The sequence below is a fragment of the Falco punctatus genome, assembly GCF_963210335.1.
Source record: "Falco punctatus genome assembly, chromosome: 7".
Taxonomy (NCBI): domain Eukaryota; kingdom Metazoa; phylum Chordata; class Aves; order Falconiformes; family Falconidae; genus Falco; species Falco punctatus.
In genome coordinates, this window is record NC_137587.1 from 62,581,066 (window position 1) to 62,603,635 (window position 22,570).

General features: G+C 41.6%; 1 protein-coding gene across 14 annotated transcripts in view; it reads right to left on the reverse strand.

The window, feature by feature from the left end:
• The window catches only part of AKAP13 (A-kinase anchoring protein 13), a 222,469-nt gene that overhangs the window by 50,859 nt on the left and 149,040 nt on the right, over positions 1–22,570 (reverse strand). For 12 of the 14 annotated variants that reach the window (XM_080396174.1, XM_080396186.1, XM_080396175.1 and 9 more), the window contains 4 exons: positions 14,623–14,704; positions 10,586–10,722; positions 3,649–3,995; positions 399–452 (listed from right to left, as the gene is read on the reverse strand). In XM_080396174.1, coding sequence (XP_080252300.1) covers positions 399–452; positions 3,649–3,995; positions 10,586–10,722; positions 14,623–14,704 — 620 coding nt within the window. The remainder of the gene's footprint in view (positions 1–398; positions 453–3,648; positions 3,996–10,585; positions 10,723–14,622; positions 14,705–22,570) is intronic. The other 2 variants (XM_080396182.1, XM_080396176.1) reach the window with 1 other exon arrangement.

Here is a 22,570-nt window from a genome sequence, read left to right on the forward strand (position 1 = left end):
ACCCTGAGATCGTGTCTGATGCATCCCCTCCCCAGGTGCCCCTCCTGCAAGCCTTGGCAGGAGTCTCTGAGGTGCCTTAAATTCAAATTACACACATGCTTGCAGGTAAACTATTATTTTAACACAACTCCAAATCTTATGCAAGGCAAAGGCCAACAAAACAGTATCTGAGATTTCTCTAAGTTATTATCATATCATCCTGGAGAAAATGGCTCAAGCACGTGCTCTGTGGGTCAGAAAAACTGCCCTGGGTCAGACTGGAGAGGGAAAGCAGCCAAGCGGGATGCACAGCTCTAACGCCAATGCTTTGAGAGATACTACAGTTTTACTAACATGACAGTATGGAGTTAGTAGACATTCAAATGCAAAACAGTTAGTCACGTTAGTTGGCTTTGTACCTTCTCCTATGAATGGGAGGCTTCTTTATACCATCCCCCAGAACTCGCATTGAACTGAAAATGAATCATGGAGAGTGGTCAGCAACTTGAATGGAAAAAAATGAACAAATGGCAGCTGAAGGAATAATATCCCCAACACACAAACAACAGAGGGAATGGATGTACAGGGAACGCGCACCATTAAATATGAAATGAAGCAATGTGTCTTTCTTCTCCTCTGCTCTCTTTTACAAATAAATCTGCTTTTTGGTTGGTGTTTTAGGGTTGGGGTTTTTTTTCTACCTAAAGAGGGTTTCACAGGTATTGACCATGTTGCAACGTAGCTGATGCCAAAGCCAGATCAATTTGAAGTTTAGATAAGGACAAGCTATTTGACACAAGCTGTTAGCAACCATGATTAACACCAGCTCCAGATTTGCAGTGCTTAATCCATCAAGCATTTCTTTCCTTGGAACTAAATGTTAAAAACACTGCATCATTGTTGAAAGACAGGCATTTTAAATCCGCTATGAATGTCAGGAATTAAGTGAAGGATGAACATCCTTTTGTGGCAGCCTTATTAGTTTTCTTTGTATTTTCAATAGCAAAATGTAGACATGAGGATTATCCATGAAATGCATTGGAGGAAAAAGGGGAAGCGGTGGGGAACTGAGCATGTTTTCACATTTTGTTTAAGATGATTACATTTTTTCTTATCTTTTCTGTGAAAACTCCTTTATGCTTATCCCTCTTGGAAACAGAAAACATGTAACACTGGAAAAGACCAGGTCCTACAAAAGACTGATTTTTTTTTTTTTCCCCATAGGCTCTTTGGGTCCTGTATCAGCAGGTCCATTTAAGCTTGATTTGGCTACTTCTGCCAAAAGGGGAAAGACTATTTTTGGCGTGGAGGGCTGGAGCAGACGGCAAGTCTTTGCTGGGCCAGGAGACACCTCTTCTAGCTCGGCTGACCACGCAGCCTGCCACCCCATTTCTTCCCGGCTGCACAGCCCTGTTCTAAGCCTTGGGTTGGTTTTGGTGGCAATTATACTTTATTTGGTTTGTTTTCTGCTTATTTCGTGAGTGCAACCTGCTCACCTATGGAGCAAAGGAGTGCCATGGGTGCCCAGAGGAAGAGAGGGAGCACGGACAAGGGGTGACAGGTGGTGGGAGCGGCACAGGTCCTGCTTGTCAGCAGGACAAACCTTAGCTAAGGCTTGTGCTCCACGGTACTTCATTTCAAAGGTTTGCAAAAGTCAAGTTACTAAGGCTTTTCCCCTTTAAGTGGAAAATTATCTACTGCATGTGAAATAAATGAATAAGCAAACACCCTGAATTTATCTGAAAGTCGCTTGTTTGGGCTCCATTTCCTCAGTATTTGTTGCTGTTCACTAAGCAACCAGAATCCCAACATCACCAACATCACAACAGCCAAGTATGAAAAGAACAAAGGAAAAAAAAAAACCAACAAAACACCCAAAAAACCCAAAACCCAAATAATCCAAATTCCTTTGTAACAGAAACATAAAGACAAACAGGAACCAAATCAGCACCAGAGACCTATCCAGCTTTTCTTTTTTAATTAACCTATGTGACAGCTATCCTTATGTAGCAGCAGCTGTATCTAAGAACATACGAGAATAATTACTCTTCCTTTAACTCAAAATTTTCTTACATTGACAATGAATGTATTTTCCCATATCAGAAACAGCCTCCAAAGCCTGATGCAGGAGAATTTAACCCATCTGTTAAGTGTTAGCAGTAATTGCCAGCTATGCAGTTTATTACCCTCAGAAATCCATACATAACAGGTCCTACACTTAAAAATAAATCTTTTCAAAAGAGTTTATGAGCTTGTGGACTCATTCTGTCATAAACCTGCATGCGTACTTCATGCTGACTCTTTTGTAGCTTTAAAAAGATATGTATAACTTAATTTATATAAATATTACCTGGGGACCAGGAATGAAGCCAAAAAAAGGTGGCAGTGGTAAACAGCAACAACAACAAAAAAAATTAAAATCTTTCACCCTATGTTACTTAGAAGGTCCTGAATGTTTTTCAGCATTGGCTTTAAAATCTGAAGGGTCTATCATATTCCTTTGGTGACACCCAATGGCTCCTAATGTGTAAAGGATGCACACATTTCTAATGGGAGGATGCTGTCTCTCACTGGATTATCCAAATGGGTCAGTAACAATTTAAAAGGACTTGTTGTGAGCAGCCAGTTTTAATTTAATGGCATCACCAAATGCAATGGCTCCATTTATCTTAAAAGCACACCTGTGGCCATGAAGATGGCAGCAGGCAGCCTGGACAGCAGCACTGCGCTGCATCCCTAGGCTTGAAGCCTCTGTGAGCTGCAGGTCTATGCTGGAGGGACAGGAAGATACAGCACCCTGATCCTGCTAAAGTAACTTGCCATTCCTGCTCTGAAAGCATTGAAGTGCATTAAAAACACTGGCCAAACCTCCACTGACTTCAGAAAACGCAGGGTTTGACTCCAAGCATCTGGCAGCCCAGATGCTGAACAATGCAGAGCGCGGCCAGGGACCTTACACCAATTACTTTACTGGTGTGCGTCTTCCTTTGCTTCATCTTTTCCCCCATTGAGATGGGGGGCTGAGCACCTTTTCTTCCCACAGTCACTTGACACCAGCATCTACACACTCATGTGACTATTACACCTCTCCCTCTTGTTTCTTCTAAAAGAAAAAAAATGGGAAAACTTCCCTTTTGAGTATTCCTGGGTATCACCAGGGACACCAGTGATGCATTAGATGGGACTTACTGTCCATGAGAGACTGAGGTGAAACCAATTCTGTGAAACAGGGACTACCTATCTCACCACTGAGAAGCCTCCACACTTTTTTTAAAATCCTGGTGCCCTGTGCTCCCTCTTAATACATACAGAGCAATAATGGTCATGTTTATTTTGTGGTCAATGAGATTTAACGCTCCAATAATTTCTTTAACAAAGCCCTTTGTATACAAAGGGATGGTGACAGTTCAAATGGAAGACCTGTCCCAAGGTAATGTCATTTGCTCTGGAAAGCTCAAATGTACTGTAGGCATTAAGTACTTCAATCCAGAAAGTTAATTTTAAAAGAAACAAACAAACATACATTAGGAGATTGTCTTCACCACTTTCAGTAAAAAAGAAATAATCAGAAGTGATATCCTCAGTTTTCTGTTTTATCATGCCGAGTCTAAAGCATAGATAAATATGCATGCATGGGTGCAAAGTAAATCAAAACAGCTCTTCACTCACCTCCTCTGATTTATTTCTGCTTCGTTGGTGGCATTCTTCCCTGGCCCCCAACTGTGTCGACGGAAAGGTGACAGTGGCCGCATGGAGTTTCGTAAGACAGAAGAATGAGTGGGCACATCTGTGATACTGTCCAGCTCCTCTTCCTTCTCTCCTCCCTCTGTGGCCACCATGTTGGTGCAGCTACCGTCCAGGCTGTGCCTGTCCTTGGGCTGGATGAAGTTCACCGCCGGTGGGAACGGAAGGGATGTGTCGCTGCCCAGGGATGAGTTCCTCTCCAGGGACATGGTGTCATCGGCAGAGGAACTGGAGCTCGTGACATCACACGCAGACTGCTCCTCTTCAGGTTGCTGTGGATAAGAAAAATTAAAAATATATTCAATTAGAATCATAGACTGATTTGGTTTGGAATGGACCTTTAAATATCTAGTTCGCCCCTGCTGCCACTGGCAGGGACATCATTTAACTAGATCAGGTTGCTCAAAGCCCAATCTATCCTGACCTTGAACACTTCCAATGATGTGAATACATGTAACATTTTAAATAAATGTGAATATTTTATATTTCACATGAGCTGAGGGATTTCCTAGCTGATAGCGCAAAGCAAATTAACCATCACAGAAGCAAGACTTTTTGCTCTGGTTTCAAAAGCGGTTGAAATGTTCTGCAGAACAATCTCTTCCACCCCACAAGTCCCTGGCTGCCATAACCCTGGGCTCCCAGCTTGGGTCCTCTGCCTGCCTTCCTCTCACCAGTTCCACATTTCACCCTGCACAGCAAATCCTGCTCCTCTCACCACTTCTGGCTAAACTTGTTTTCGGTCAAGGTGCCATAAAACCACCAAAGGTTTACACAGAGCAGATAATGTGGAACTGGGTCATCATGACTCCTGATGACAAACTCTGGCCTGTCCTGTAGGACCTGGGATGGGTTTGCAGCTCTCAGCCACGAGAGCTCAAGAGCATCACACTGTTCCACTGCATCATGCAGCACAAAAGGGACAATTATTCAGTACTAGAAAACAGACCCAGGGCCGGGGGTGGGGGGGGGGTTGGGGGGAGAAGCTTAAATCCCTGTCCCCCACTACTTTCCATTAAGCAGAAAGTTAATGTCAGAGTTTACAGCACTTTTCAAATCCAACTGTAATTGAAAAATATTGTTCCACAGGATCAGCTGCCCTGTATTACAGGTCTCAAGTCATACCGCAATTTTTTGGTTTAGTTTGCTCCAAAAGCAGTTAAATAGAAGCCAAACTGGTTCTCTTTGGCCAAAGGCCACGTGCTGACCATACAGCCTGAGAAGAGCCTGTGCATATTCTGTGTTCCTCGTGGCTAGCATAAAAAACACAAGCATCTCTGTGACATCACCTTCAGTCTGAAATGGTGTTTGCCTCAAGGGACTGACGTGGGAAGTTTCAATTTATTCTCCTGCAGAGCCCTGTGCTGTATCATTTAAAATAATAACAGGCAGAATGATCTGTCAGACCATATATAATAGACTATTCAGCAAAGCCACAGCGGTTAATTGTCTCCAAATAGCAGGCTTGGTGGGTCTCAGCAGAAGCTGAGCACTCAAGGAGCTTCAGGCTGTCAGTTCTCATTTGGCATAAGACAACGGGCTACAAAATGCCATTCTCAGAAGGGAGAGATGGGCATCAAAACCCACACAGGGTGGGATGAAGGGGAGCAGTGCTGCCCCACGGCAGTCCTCACCTCAGACCGCGCCACCCGGACTCCACTCAGAGCCAGCAGTGTTAAATGCTCCGACACTTTTGCTCTTCTGTGCTTTTTTGATGGGCACACATTATAAGCTAAAAGCTTTTTTTTAAACCCAATAAAAAGAAACTAAGATGTTAAAAAAGTATTCTAATCAAATATTTCACTATTTAGAGGGAAGCCCTGTTTCAAGTTTGGCTGTTTTTTATGTTTATTTTGGTTAAACAGGAACACAATAATGTTCCCAAGGTGGTTTAAATAAATGCTGTTACACTATTTCCCCTCTCCCATCCATCAATGAAAAAAAAGAGAAAAAAATTTCAACATCCACAGCACACCACCGAAGTAAAATATACCTTTTAAACACAAAATATTGAAAACACACTAAAAATCCATCCCTCCAAAAGCATTCACTTCATGGTAAAGGAATGTCAAATATTAATGGTGAATTTCTGTAAATACTTAAATGGTAAACTTATACTGTAATTTAAAGTACTGGATTTGACTGATATTTAAATAGGAAGTGTAGGTTAAAAGGAGAGAGAACTGAAATGTATGCCCTGTGAAGTTTTTGACGGTGTTTGACGTTATTCAAGATAAACTGATATTTGTGTGAGTCATGATGAGAGCTTACTGAATTGCTTAAATCCAGACAAATTAAGTAGTCATTATGTGGATAATACTTCTTCAGTAGAGGAAACAGTCTGCTTTGCTTTTCTGAGACACAGGAAAATACTGTTAGACTTTAGGGCTGCACAGCAGGAGGAGAGATGACTACCCGCCAGCTGTACCGTGGAAGGATGGCATAGTTTGGAAACATTAAATTTGGAAGTGAATCTAGCAACAATAGTGCAGAACAGAAAATTATATAGGAAGGAATTAGAGTAAAAAAGAGGAATTCATATTTCTGAGATGAGAATACTGCTCCAGTTTAAAATGCAGAATGAAAACCGCTTCCCTAGCAGGGAAGATTTAGGGTTTCTATCATAAAGTGCAGTTCAAAGAGATATTTGAAAAACGTGAAATATATTTTGTCCATTTTAACTTTTACCTTGAGCATTTGACTGACTACAGAACACAATAAACAACTCCCTTGATCTTGTAGCCCATGCTTACTTCTCTAAAAATATACTGTCTTCATTTAGATGATTTACTTATTTTTCAGACAAAGAAAAATAGTTAATATGAAAGACAAGGACTCTGTCTGCAAAATGCCAAGCGTGGCCGACACATCTAAGACACATCTGTATTATAGCCACCTCTGCAAAAAATTAGCTATCTGGCCAAGTGCCAGTAAATATACATTGCTCTTTAATCCTATTTGAGTAAGAAAATACCCTGCTTGCAGAATAGAAATGGTTCTCTAATGCTCTTTTCCTACAGTAAAAATGAAACATTAAAGAAATATTAATTTTCCTCAAGTTAGGTTTGCTGCATTGCACCTTGATGAATTCAATCGTTAACTGTAACCATAACACTCATGGCTGAAGAAAGCTTTTACAGACATGTGCTAATGGGCATTTTCTTTGCCCTCAAAAAAGCACTTGGTGAGAAGCTAGTAAGAAAAAATGAGATAAGGCATAAAAGGTGAGTTTTCTGAGAATAAAATGTATGTACTTTTTTATGAATAAGGATAAGAGAAATCACCAGGATGGTGTGGATATAAGACAAATTCTTCAACTAAATCCCTCCGTCTGTAGGTGGTCTTGATAAATGGAATTAAAATGTTCTTTCAATCATTTTTTGGGTGACAACATGCAAAATGCTGAGACACAAAGTTACGTGGTCCCATGATCTTCCATGTGACAGAAACATTCAAGGTGTCACAGTATTTTTTTTTAAAAAAAAAGACAACAAAGTAAAAACTTATACTCTGGCACCCTGACGTTTACCATTCCACTAAAGGAGTCAACATCTTTGGTTGGCTTGATATACAATCTAACAGTGTCATTTTTTACCTGGATTTGCCTGTGGCTCCTGTTTGCCTAAAATTAACTTCAATAGTGACCTCCTACTAATTATTTATAATAACTTTTATGATTTGGAGTAGAGGAGTCTTCCCCTGGTGAAAGACTCTCCCTTCAAACTTCCACTCCTTTGGCTTTGATTTTTTTTGCATGGTTGTTGGGGTTTTTTTGTGGTTTTGGTTTCTTTTTAAGAGAAACAGTAATTATAAAAACCCAAATGCAAAGTATTTACATATTTGTGTCTTTCCTTGAGCAAACCAAAACAAAGGCAGAACTTAAAATTCAAGGGGTTGAGTTGCAACCCCTTCCTTTGGCAATGATCTGTGGGTTCCTGTCTTCCCAAGGGCCTTTTCGTCTGAATCATTTCCCAAGAGGCACATTAAAAAACTTCCCAGTAATGCTGAATTTCAGTGGCAGGTTAAAAGTTAAGATGAGCAAAGTGTATGGGCTACACCCCAGGATGTTGCCAGATGATTGTGAGAAATGACCTTATGCAGCATTAATCATTCCAGCAGGAGGGCGTTGCAAAGCCTGCCCAGATGGCTGGGTGAGACAGAGGAGGAAAAGCAGGGTGACGCGGACATGGGAATGAAGTGCTGATGCAAAAAAATAAAACATTTTGCTGAAGCCTTAGGCCTCACATTGGAAACGATTTCTGGATTTCAGCGACAGCCTCTGAAGTCTGAAAAAACAAGTCAGGTTTTAGGGCTAAAGCTCTCTGAACCCAGCTGCTCACGTTACACAGCTCAGCACATGTCCTTCAGAGAAAAAAGAAAACCAAGACAAGCACAGGAGACAGCAAGGAAGACGGTAAGGAGAGCATGCACTGAAACACCACGGACAGTTTAAAGTACCTGCAGATTTTGTGACCCCACAGACCCCAAATCTTCATGGTCCTGGGCCAGAACCAGGGCTTAAGATCTGTAAATTTCAAGTGATGTCTATAAAAGCAGCCCAAAGACCCTGGACGGACAATGACTTGTTCTTGCGAAATCTCTTTTAATATATTGATCAGTGAACAGAGGAGGAGTGAATTAAACAATAAGGAACAACTCTAACAGACAAAAATTCAACTCTTGCTCCATACAAAGGGGAAACAGGAACAGGACTAGTAATAACGATAACCATCATGACAGTATTTGAGATTCTCTTTTTGTTCAGGAACAGGCTCTCTCTCTTCCCAGTTTGATATGGAAATTGTACTATTTAATAGGCTTATAACTAACCAACTACAACAAGGACATGCCTCTTATAGTATTTCTCAGAAGAAAGATTATATCCAGCACTTATTTGAGTGGTTACTGGAAATATTTGTAACTTGCCTTTCTACCAACTGGGCTCAGCAGTCTAAAACCAAAAAAGACTGAATTAAGGAATGAGCTCACAACACTAAATTAGAGTCTCTAGTCCTTCTAGAAATAACTACAGAAAAGGTACTCAGAAAGATTCTGAGAAAGGAGACAAGTAACTGAGTTAGTCAGCAAAACAGAGACAAAAAAAGTGACTGAGGTTGAGATTAGCTCTGAATAACTTCCTAAATTCAGTTCAGGAACCTTTTGAACCTATCTGTAGACAAAGTCTGCAGTCCACTGTGTAATGAGAACAATGCAAAGGCTGCCAAATTAAGAAATTCCCTCTCTGCAAAGAAAATAATCTCCTCCATCTGCCCACTCTCCATGGCAATTGAAGACCTGCTTCCCCCCCCCCCACCTCTTTTTCCCTGCAACATCCCTACTACATTGCAATATCTGTTCTTTTTAAGTTTCGATTCTTCCTTCTATTTGGAGGAAGAAACTTTCCACATAAGAAAGGCAAAAAGCTAAAATCCTGTACAATATAAAATTTACTGTGTTCCCACAGCACTCTTCTCCCACACATCACCATACAAGCATTAAATCAGGATCAAATGGCAGTCAGCTGTCATAATTTGTGCCACTCGAGAAAACTGAAGCCAGTCTTCTGTTCTGCCAAACAGCCTTATATTCTCACAATTCAGGGTCTCGCATCACTTCGAGAGCAAAATGGGAAAGGGTGAGGCTGGTGAGCTCTGTGCCCTACCACGTGCATTAAGGATGACTTTACTGTTCATTTATAGCAAATGAGATCACTTAGCCTGGGCTGTGGTGTTTCCCGTCTTGCTGGAAAATATTCACCATCATCTGATTTGATTTAAGCAAAGAGAATTTTGTTTTATTAAATATATTTATCTGAAAGACAGTGTGAAACCTGCTCTGAAAGTCTGGTGTTTTAGAGGAGGAATCATGCCTGCTCAGAAAGGTAAGCAGGGGCTGAACTTAAGCATGTGATTTCACGGAGCTGAGACCAACATGATGGCTGATCTAAAGAAGGTTCACATCCCCTTTGATTCTGCATCACTGTCTTCTTTCTGGGTCCTTTTTCATCAACTACTTATGGCAAGAAAATGATAAATTACCAGCAAGATGGTTCTTGAAAAGCAAAACCTAATCGCCCTCTAAATAAATTCAGGCTCCTCTGATGCAGACAGCAAAAGACCGATGCTAAAGGGAGGCATCCTCTGTTTAGGAGGCTGACCCCGTGCCTCAGGTCTCACCCACTCCTCTTTCCCCTCCTCAGCTGTGAGCTACACAAAGGACACAGGGATGACTAAGGTTAGCAATGACTTCTGTTGTTGATTTTAAGCAAACCTGAAAAGGTTTTCTTTCTGCTTGCACGCAAAAAGGCATTAAAGCTATGTCACCTAGGCAACAAAACTATTCATTGGAATTGGCCTTAAGTATTTAGAGTGAGTGTTTCCTTCCTTTTCAGGGAGTTACACTGAATTTACAGAAAAACATTGGTTCCCCTGAGAATTACAGTATATAATTCTGAAGGTGTCAGCACAGAGGTCATCGTTTGCTGGAGAACAGCTCTTTGTTACATGACTTTTCATATCATCTGTGCAATCCCTAATGGCCTTGCAAAAATATCTACCTTTTCAACTGTTCCTCTAGTGCCTGATTTATTTTTGGATAGTCAAAATGACTTTAATCTTTTTAACTCCACTGTTTTTAACTCCAGGGCTCCATGGTTTTTGGAATTCTGCTGCAAGTAAATATATCCCTTATGTTGCCGCATCCAAAGAGGGGACTGGATCCTTCCCATCTATTCCGTTTCAGGATAATAGCTTCCAGGTTTCTAACTCACCAGTGAAACCAAGATGATCTGAGTTTGCAGTACAGGTTTATTGAATCAAGCCTCAGAGCTTTTTTTAACCGTATCCCAACCAGACTTTCCTACCTTTCCAAAGACAAGGTCTTCCATCCCATCACCAGGCAAGGGGAAGAGGTCAGACTCGCTCCCGGACTCTCTCTTAAGAACACCCTGTGATGAAGCACAGACGCTACTCAGCCCATCCTCCAAGAAGTTCTCACATTCTATGGGAGCAAAGCAGAAAGAGTTACGAGCTGATGCTTTCTGTAGCATCTGAAGATCCAACTCACACACTCTCAGTAAATTCAAGGATTTAAAAACAACAGTAAATGCAGCTTTATAAATTGTGTTCACCTCCCAAAACCATTCCTGCAAATTTTCAAATAATTTATTCAAGAGTTCAAAATTCCTTTTTAATGCATCATCGAAGTACATGGTGCAAGAAAATTCTGCATTAAACAGCCATATATGCTTGTAGCTTGAAGTGCTGATAAATATGCAATATATCAGGGACTTCACACTGAGCATAACAGGATGTTTCCCATCGATTGCAACAACTACAGAATTATATTCATAGTCAATAAATGCAGAAATATAACTTGACGATATCTGCTTTCTATCTCAACCAAAGAATCAATTCCCTCTAAATGCCAAGGTGCTTTGAATGCATATTGGGACAATTATTTCATTCCTTCTTCTATACCTCTCATTAAAAAAGTGTTAGTACAAACAACTTCCATGACAAACTTCACTTTTTTGCAATTAAAAAAAAAAAGTGTTTTTTTAAATTCTCAGCTTTCATAACTCTTGATGTTGAAATATAAGCATATTGCATCTTTTTTCTAAAATGCTTTCAGCTGTTTGTATTGGGGTGATCAGCAGCACAGAAATAGACCACAGCCACTGAGAAAGCCTTTCCTTTCCAAAAACCTTAACAGACATGTATTTGCATAAAATAATGCCTGTATATCATTTCATTTGCTCAGCCTTCAGGCAAAAATATTAACGACAGCTTTGGCAATAACTGAACATTCTTTTCTCCCAGCTCAAAATATTTTCTAATTGTTAGTGCTTTTAAACCAAAAAAGGTGTTATTTTGCAACCTGCTCTAACTAAACATATCAAAAACATGCTTAGTTCCCTGGAGAGGAGCCAGGGAAATAAAATATTGGTTCATTCTGAAATTACACCTGACTAACTCCATCCTTGGTGACATCAAGCTTACACATCAATGCAATGACAACCGGTTTGGGTAGCTTGAAGCCACGTTTTTCTCTTTCCCATCCTTAATCTGTGCCTGACAGCAGCTATCAAACACCATAGCTGCAGCCCAGCTGATGAGAGCACTCCACTGTCAGAGAAAATACTGACAATTTATTGATGGCAGCGGGGCTGCCCCCGTTTAGGGCAGAGGGGAGCGCCAAAGCCAGTCAGAAACCCCATTACCCCACAGAGGATTTTCCACACCACGGAGAATTGGAAAAGCACTTATTGAAGGCAGCGCGGTGGCTCCCCGGTCCTGTTCCCCTTTCGGTAAACCTGGAAAATCTGAACTGCTTTTCCATCACCGAAGGGGAGAAGGGAGGGGGAAGAGAAGAAGAGAGGGGAAAAATAAGAAGGGAAAATCAAAGAAGAGATGGAGAGGCTGTAAGGGAGCAGGCCAGGGTGCCGGCCGTCCAGCTGGCAGCCAGCAGAGCAAGTCCACAGCCCAGACTGAAAAACAAAGGGGCTCAAGCCACGTTCCAGTGGAAAATCAGTGGGGACGGTCCAGATGTGCCAAGGGACAGATACCTCGCCCTGATGATAAATCACAAGAGGCAGCGAAGCCGCCTCTGCAGGAGCCTCTGAGGGGCAGGGGAGCTGGAGTGGTGAGGAAGGACAATGAGGAGCCGAGTGATGGGGACCCACACACAGCTCAGCTCATCTACACTGAGAAACTGATTCCCAAACTCTCTCTTCCCTCCGTTCTCCTTTATTTTCCGTTGTTTTGGGGGGTGTCTCCCCCCCCCCCCCCCCCCTTTTCTCAGTTAGCTCATCAGATTTGTTTTCTTTGCTTTAAATTCACAGGCATTGCACAACGCTGAGCTCCATCTCCCACAGCCATGACCTGGCAAGCCCCAGCGACAGCACTGCCATGACACGGGGACCGTGAGCCCCATCACACGCACACCCCTGCTCGCTGCGCATGCTGGGCTACAGCGCAACTGTGCTTATCAGCAACTCTGCGTGGAGGTGCACGTGAATACACAACAATGATGGTAACTCACTACTGCACATAACAGAGAGACAAAAGATATTACACAGTAAAAAGCCCTAGGAAGAAGAAAGTTTCCATGCAACTCTTACGTACATTTTCCAAACCCTCGTGTTCTCCACGACAGGGCTGAGCCCTCCAATTCCATGCCGAAAACTACAGATCTGCTACACTCCTCCAGGCATTTCACATTTCAAAAGCATTGACAGAAAATGAGAAGCTACAATTTCTGGAGTTACTTTCTAAGATTTGAGGACTCTGTCCTTACAAGCCATTTCAGCTGGTGAAAAAGGTCTAATTCCCTATCAAGTTGTTTATTTTTAAGTTAACCGTATCACAACAGCTAGTGGTTTTATTGCTGTTAGGTGTGGCCAGATTTTTCTTGCCCTCTCTACACTGCACAGCATCACAGTGCAGCTGCAGGGATGCGTGTGCAGCAACAACATTATTTCCAGAAAGGCGAGAACCTGCAGAGCCCGAGATCTTCCTGCTGCTTCAGTCCTACCAGAGAGAACTGAACTTGAAAACCTGCTTCTTTGTCCTTGTGTTACAGTCACATAATACTACAATTATTAATATTTATTTGTATATATGGATACCTGGTAACATACTATTATATTTCTATGGTATGATATTGTATTAAAATAATTCATAATTATCTAAATTATATTGATCCGTATGAACACATAGTTATAGATTTGGCAAGCCAAAGGATCACACATCACACTGCAGTCAGAGTGCAATTACCTCTTGCCTGAAGCATAAAAATACGATACCAAAAGGCAAGGGATTTGGGGACATAATTAGGAAAGAAGCAGCGTGGTGAACCCACAGGTTTTCCTGTAAAACACCCCTGAAAGAGCTAATCACGGCTCATCACTACTCTAAACAGATGACTATTATTTTTAAATAAAAAAGTGCTTACTTGATTTGTTGGGAGCTAGAACTTCTACTTAGAATAAACCCCTCGTGTCAGTCACCCACATTATCCCTTCTTAGCTTACACTCTAAAAAGGCTGCGTTTGAATTTCACATTCAATTTCTGTGATTTTCTTTTTTTCCAGTTTTTCAGATAAATTGAAGGAGATCCAGGTGAGACCCCTGCTTGTAATGACAGCAAAGCAAGAAGCATCCTCTCTATGAACAGTCCAAGCAAAGTCACATTCAGGGCCCTCATAAATTATTGTACTTGTTTTGAACATGTATAATTCAATGAAAGGAAATGTTTTTTTCCTTATCTTGGACACCAATCCCTCTTTGAAACTTGCTCAGACAAGATTTTCTGTCCCAGTGAAAGAGCCAACAAGAGCCAGCCAGCACGCAGGGCTGGGAGCTCGGCATGGCTGGTGGGCAGGGTGTGGGAACGATGGCTCTGAACAGCCTTCCTGCTTCCCGAAGCCTGGAAATCATGGCAACTTTCAGAGGGAAATAAATAAAAAAAAAAAACACCACCCCCCCAAAAAAAAACCCAAAAAAAACCCAACACACTCATTTGGATCTAAATATGGATTCAGGAGTTTAAATTTGTAGCTTTTCTTTTGTTGTATTATCCTTTTAGATAGAAACCATGTCTGTATACCCCATCACACTTTTCAAGTTTATTTAAAAAAAATAAATTAAAAAATTGGAATATTGAAGTACTTTAAATGCATAATTAATTAAGCAGGTGACACACCACATGGCTCACTGCAAGTCAAGCGCCACAACCATGTGCTAACAATGACTCATGGAAGATCCATTACACATTTTCTTTAGATTATGTACTTTGCCCGTTGAGTCAAGGATGTCAAAAATAAGAAGGAAAAGAAGGAAAGAAAAGAGGAGAACTGCAGGGCTGCTCATTCAGAGCTGCCACTGACATGCTGCTCACCTGAGGACTCCCGCGTCCGCTTGCGCTCCAGCAGGGAAGAATTGGGACATGGCTCCAGTGAACACCAGCTTTCACGGTTTATCTGAAAAACAGAACAGAGCAAATCAAAGAAAGGCCAGTCACGCTAACATCCCTGTTAGCCTCTTCTGCAATGTCACACTGCATCGACCTGCAGATATATAGTTATGGCTTAATTTTGTCCCAATAATAAAAACATCAAAAGTAACTTACAACTTTTTTTTTTTTTTTTTTTTAGCATCACTAAACAAACCATTAAAATATGCCAAAAAACTACTTCTCCATGGAAAGTATGACTTCAAGGTGGCTTCTGCTCAAGGCAGGAGTTCAGAGGCAGAATGAGCCAGCATTTAAGCTACTAGTTGAGGACTGAAGAAACCTGGCTTCAATTCTCACTCCCATTTGTAGTGGGACTAGAGGCAAGATACTCCTCTGCTTTATGCCTCGGTTCACTATCTACAGAATAGCAATTACTTACCACCCATCTCGCTGTACAGATAACTACCTTAAAAGTAGCAAGGCACTCTGATCATGTGGAAATAAGGGCTAGGGAAGTGCCCAGGTCACGGTGAGAACCAGAAGCACTCTGTGTGTGCATTAACTGAGATGTTGATGTTAGAAACCTCCACTTCAACACTGAGACACATCACATGGTTTATTTCAACACAGTCCTTATCACCTCACCGTGTCCCTCGCCCTTTCTGTGACTTTCAGTCTTTCAGTGAGGATGACTGATCTGTTTCTTAGCCTTCTCCTCCATCTGCCTGTGCTTTACTCTTCCTCAGTGTGGTTGTGCTGTCCAACATTCTGATTCTGAAGTCTGCTGGACTATCGACAACCTTTGGCTCATCCAACGTACATTCCCCATCGCTTTTGTCTACAGCTGGTAGACTCCAGAAGCTCCTTTGCTCTCTCTGTTTCAGCAGCTCTGCCATTTCTCTTAGCTGGATGCCTTTATTTGTCAAATGCAAGCAAATCTCACCTGCACAATCCCATGCCCCACATCAGGAAATTCAGAGGTTGCTTCCCCTCCTGACCTGCATCAACACACAGGATCTTGCATGTTATGTTGTAGCTACAAAAAAGCTACTGAAAGTGATGACTTTGTCTGATCTTACATGCCAGCTGTTTTTCCTACCCTGTCTCTGTTTTTTCTTTTCCCTACTGAAATAATTTCCTTTCCCCTCCCTTTGTCAAATAGAGAATTTTTACTATTTACTCCTTGCCCCTGACCTGTCTTTAATTCTCCTCCATGCTCCTGCTCCATTTTTGCAGTCTCTTGCCGGATTCTCATCCCCTTGATGCTCTCCTTTCTCCCATGTTGTAAAATGCACTGCTTTTTTATTTTTATTCTTTTTTTAATAATGAAAACCCAAGACTCTCCTACCCTTGACCTGACTTGCTGCTTTGACTAATGACCCACATCTTTCTTCCCTTTCCTGCTGAGATCATGGAACTTGTTATTTGCAGTTGTTGGCTGGTGCTCCTCACCCATCTGGCTGCATCCCCCTGCCCTTCACTGGAGGGGCTCCTGCCAGCATCTCCGCTCCCCCCCTGCTCGCCACACCGCAGAGTCAACACTCTGCTCCCCCAGACCTGTCAGCTACTTTCTACAGCACATTTTTCTTCCTTCAGTTTTGTCCTCCTCCATACTTCTGTGATGACAAAGCGGGGTTGGAAGGGCCTTTGACAGGTCAGCTAGTCCCTTTCTGCTGCTCCAAGTCAGGCTCAATTATAATCTGAGAGGTCTTAATCCAACGTGCCCCTAAAATCCTCCAGCAGCGAGGGTGTTGTGACCTTCCCCAGTCAGCAGCCCTTGCTGGGGGAGATGGGGAAGGAGCAGAGAAGATCTGAGAGGGGAAAAATGCGCAGGAGTCTCCCAGAAGAGGTGAAGGAGACCTCATGCTCTACCAGAGTCAGGTGTCAAGGTGACCCAGACGTCCCTCCTCATCTCCGTGCAATTTTACAGGCTATTTTTCTTAGATACGATGTACACTTCCTATCATTTGCTCGCTGCCTCTGCTCATACAGGTGCATTACACACACATTCATCTAAGATGCCGTAAGACCCCTATACACACATACATAAGAGATCCCATCCTTCCCTGTACCTCTACTCAGCACACGTACACACACACTGGCATGCCCATCTTCCTCCTTTAACATATACTATATATATATATTAAATGAGAGGTGGAGGGGGAAAGAGAGGCAGTCTGAGGAAGGCTTTTGCAAACAAATACAACAATTATCTTTTTGTTTGTTTTGTTTTCCAAAGTGACACAAGGGATGTTGAATTTTAACTCTTGCATGAACAGTGGGTCGCTTCGGATTCTTCCAATAGAAGAAAGATAACCCTGTTCTCAGCGAGGCTGAGGGGTATCTAACCTTAGCGATTACACCTCACTGCATAATTGATACATAGTTCATTAGCCTTAAAAGAGCTGTAAAGTCAATAAATATCACATGATGACTGTAAAATCAATAAATGTCATGCTAATACTTTTTTCTCTCCAGACAAAGCAGAATCTACTTTGCAGCACGCTGTCTTACATTTTCTTAAAGGCAAATCTAGAGGTTGAGCCTGAACGCACACAGGAGGGCAAATGCAAATGTGCTGAAGTCCACACAAATGAAGGAATGATCCATTTCAGATATAAAATCAAATTCTGCCTCCTTCTGACTGACTTGCACCTAACTCCTACTTCATCATATAGAGCCTGACCCTCCTTAGTCTTAAGCCAATGTATCTCCATCAAATTTAAGGGAACTACTCCTGATTTATACTGATATCCACTACTGGAAACCAGTAATTAAACATGCTGTTCAATAATTAGCAGTAAGAAAGCAAAATATGAAGAAGAGCAAGCCTATCAGTTGATTGGTAATAGAATAAACTGTATTAGGCTGAATTAACATTATATTTTTTCCTTTAATAGAACCAATTGAGTCATTCACTGAAAATGCATTATAGACATTGGCATTTGTTCAAAAGAGATTTGAGTATTTTTCCCATTACCCAGCCAGCTCTCTCCTCAGCCCTGCGACTTTGCCAAGTATTGAAGATGTCTTTTTTTTTTTTTTTTTCTATTAAAAGAAGTAATGAGAGAGTAACACTGAGGTTTAAGGTGCTGTTTCAGATATACCTCATTATGTACAAAATAAAATATTAGGGACTAAGTATTTACCTCAGTAGCCCTAATTCAGGAATAATAATCACCATCATCATCAAAATACAAACAAAGGAAACCACTACTATATACAAGTATTCCCTCTGCCAAAACGAGCCCAGACAGGATTTGAGGGAGGTTTACTGCATGCTCTCAGGAAATTGGGTGGTCCACAGATACTCAAAACACAGACCCTACTATCCACAGCCCAGGACTGAGTACTGAAATCCCTCCTCAACAACTGCATTTTGCTCGTATTTGCTCAGGACTAGTGACTGCAGGTACAGACAGTAAGGGCTGTAGAGAAAACACCATTGTAAAAGCACCTGAACACATCAGGGGTTGGGGAATGCATCAGTATGAAGGAATTTGAAATGAGGTTGTCTTGGGATTTTGCGGACATGCGTGCATTAAATGTAACAAAACTATTCCTTCTTCCCTTAGTCTCTGTTTTGCTAAGAGAAGCCCAACAACAGGACTGCAAGCTGCTGGCCACAGAAGGTGATAAAACCCCCATGCACTTTCTGCCTTGCCCACACTGCTTATAGCCCATCGATCCTGGGCATCCCAGGTCTTTGGGGTGGGAGCAGAGGATGCAGTGGTGTTCAGATGGCAGATGGGAATATGAAACAGCCTCTGGGAACGCAGTTTCAATATGCAGTTTTTGAAAAAGTGCCAGGAGGGAACCAGCTATTTTTCCATGCAGAAGCCTGAATGTGTTTATCTGCAGCTCAGACACAGAATGAATCATGGAAGCACATCCCCAGGCACCAAAAACTGAATCCCTAAGGATTTTCTGTTTGCCTCGGAAACGCTAGAGGACTAAATGTCCAAAGAGGGCTTTAGGACACCAGCTGGAGCTGCAAGCAGCAGACAGTTTGATTGTTCTTTCTGGGCACACATGCATATATTTCTTGACTCTCAGAGTCATCTTCCTGCAGACACCGACTTTGAAACCTGATGTGACTTAATGCAGAAGCCTCTCTGCATAAGAAAAGGGCAGTGCTGGACAACCTGCAAGACCAACGCCTGGGATGTCCTCCGTCATGCAGGAATGATGAGTGACCCCAGCCTCCGTTCCCAGGCTCCTCCTTCCTCTCCCCCTGCATGACAGTCTTGGCTGAGGAGTTATCTAGCCCCCTCCAGGGCTCGTGGTCCTATGCTGTGCCTGCCCATGAAAAGCAGAATCAGGACCTCCTTCCCAGAAGACATCTCAAAAATGTCTGCTTCTGGCAGAGCAGCACAGCGGAGGGCTGGCTAGAAACACTCACCTCCAGGGCCAGTCAATACCTGCACCTCTCCTACCTTTCCACCGTGGAAAAGTCCCTTTTCCCTCTGTTTTTATTTTAACTCTTCTTGCCCTCCATTTTACAATAAAGAAAACACACTGACGTCTCAGGAAATCTTCCGCTATTCTAAAAGTTTGCACTTGTCAGCCTCACTGGTAGCGATATAAATCAACATCTCTAGAGCAGAAGGAACCACATTATTTTAACTTTCATTTCCCAGCAAAACTCTAGAGATTCATCTCTCCTCCTTATTGTTTTAGCTTTGTCCTAAATTTACAAGTTTCAGTTTCTCTCTTCTCTGCGCCCCCTGCCCCTCCAACTTCCAGAGTAAATTCCACCTTGCAGCTAAAACCATATACCATTGCACATAGGAAAATATTTAGTACAGTAATTCCAGCTTGCTTGGTGTATCATTAAGTACTTGTACACCGTACTGAGCAATAACTGAAACCTTTCCTAACTAGGAAAGATTTGAAATATCCATTGAAGAACAAAAATAGCAGAAAACAAGCAATACTTTACGTTCATTTATAACTGATTTGTTTAATACTCAGGAATGAAAATGATTTTTTAAAAAAAAATCAGTGCAAATCTTCATTATCTTTTGGAACTACCTGTTCATGAAAATTTCCTGTAGGATAGTTTTTATTGAAGAAATTTGTACTCATAACTGGAATTCAATGTTTATTCTGAGCAACTTCTACTACCTTTACAATTCCATTTATGATGGAATTATGCTGTCACCTCTAATTCCTGAATTAGAAACTGAAGCTACAGTTGATTCATCCCCTTCACATAAACCACCTTTCAAGATCCTCCAAACCTCTTTCAAAAGGAGCATGAGGGATGGGGCGCCTGGGGAAGGAATTTCCGCTGTCGTCCTTCAACAGCTGTTGATGCAAAACCCCTCCATATACATAAAACCCACATTAAGAACAATCACTGCTTTGGCAATTGTCTTGCCAGATGATATTAAGAGCAGACATATCAATTTGCTTGCAAATTCCAGATTTTTTTTTTTTAATTTAAATTTTTTGTAATCTCCCTGTGTATTTTTTTTAGCTTTAGGGGAAGGTTTTACCATGCAGCTGAGGAACAAAAAGACCGTCCTCCAATGTATGCGGAAAAGAGACAACACTTGCATTTCTGCAATGATTTCTATAGAGATTTATCTTCTAGCACCGTGAATATCCTACATTGAGCCTTCTGCCTTTATGAATTGGCAACACCATATCAGGACAACTTTTTTTTCAAGGAGGTCCAAAAGTGACCTTGCTCACAGCAACAAGTGAGCAGTGCTACAGAGCACTACACTAAAGGATTACACCGTAAGAGGCTCCTACAGCCACAGGGCATTTTACATGACTGAATAAATTAGCACTTTGTGGTTGAAGAGCAATGCTGAATTCCTAGAGTGCACTTTTCCCCTGACAACATCCCAACTGGGGAAAGGAACATGTGCCCCAAGAACATTTTCCAGCAATTGACACTGGGATGTCCTCCACCAGCAGAATTAAGAGTCCTGGTAACAACAGACTTTAAGCTTTGAAAATAACAGCAATGGCTTTGCATAAAAAACCTTTCAACTGAAATGGGAGCAAAATTCCCACAAATATGTATGGGCCTAAGGTGAAAACACATTAAGTTTTAAGTTATCCTTCCAGTTCTAATTCTACATGAGACAGGAAAACTCAAAAGCTCTCCACATGATTATAAATGCACTCTTCTCCTGCTGCCCCTTCTATAACCAAGCCAGCGTGGACAGATGCAGGATTAAAGTTCGGAGTCATTTTAGGGCACAAAGTTTGATGACACACTGCACACCCATCATCTGAGGACAGCATCTCCCTCAGAAGAAGAACCCCAAAGTAGGAATGAACATGCTTACGTATCAAATAACCAAAAACACATAAAAGAAAAAAAAAGCTTTGTAAGTATGATAACATACAATGGAAGAAACCTTAGTTTCAGTTAATTTGGGGACTTTTAGCTTAGGATGCTGCAAATTGCACTTTGCCTTCAGTGGGCAGGGTTCATTCCAGAGGATCTTCTTCAGCCCTGGGGTAGATCTACCAGAGCAGTCCTCTTCCAGTGAGCAGAATAACTAATTGATAACCTGCTCCTTTAATTTCAAAATGCCTTAATTATTTTTATAACATTGAATAATATTCTGATCTTTAACTGGAAGCTGAATGGGATCTGTTCTTCTAAGAGGAGCTAAATCAAACCTTGTTTCCCCAGTTATGAAAAAATTTACACCTTCTGCCTATACTTAACAGTTTGAACATCCATGTACAAAGGTGAAATGTAGATATAGGCAATGAGCAATTATAAAACATTTCCAGTCTGCCATTCTCAAAGTGAGCCCATTTCTTATTTTCTAAATCTGCAAAGCACAGCCTGTTCATCCAGACCTGGACGCTTGTCTGACTTCACGTGTATTTGCAAGGTGCCAGCCAGTGTGGTTTCCATATTCTGTCCCTAGATAGTTATATTTGTGGTAGCAGGCGCAACATAAAATGACGTGGGGCTGCCAACTCACACAAGGGCACACTGAGACTTCCCATCTTGGGTCTTTGAATAACAGCACAGACTACCTCACCCTGCACGTAGTTGCTCAGCTCAGTGAATTGGTCAGACAAGGAGATACTGCACATGCCTCAGATCTTCTCCCTCATCTGCTACAATACAATCCTCGCAGGAAAGACGATGGCAATTTTTTCTGCCATTTCTGCATCATCCAGGCTTCCCTGTACAGTGTCAAACCACTATGCTCGTAACCAGGTTCATGAAGTTTGCATTGCTACTGCAGCAAAAAGAGCTGCAGCAAAGATGAAGTCCTACCTCCAACACAGAGGCTAGGATGCTGATTTACCATTGCCTCTTGCTTTTTTGTATATGGGGAAGAGGAAGAAAAAATATTAAAGCTAAAAATAGTTGTGTGCATCAGCCCCCAAAATTGCTGAGGTTTTTGTTGGTTGTTTTTGGTTTTGTTTTTGGTTTTGCTTTTGTTTGTTGGCTTTTTTTTTTTTTTTTTTTTTTTTTTTTTTGGTAACTTCACAAGCCACTGTTTCAGGCACAACTTAAACATGGAAAATTTGAGCCCCAACACACTGACCCTTCAGAAGACACATGCGTTGCAAAATACTTGCTAGGAACCAAAATTCTTCTGTGATTATCCAAGAATGGTTGCAATCAATGCAAACATAATCCCATCTATAAACATTTAGTAACTGAAATGACACAAGATCTTCTTTGTTCACAACTTGTTCCAGTTGTAGTTCTCCACCAGCTGGTTGTTTTTTTTTTTTTTCATATGCCATGATTACTGAATTCCCCATCTTAAAAAGAAGCAAAGAACATATTCATCTACCACTGTAAGAAAAGACAGCTTGTTCCAGTCAATCTGTAGGCCAAACTGAGAGCTCCTTGGTGCTTTGCAGATCTCTTGTTAGAATTTCATTCAGATCA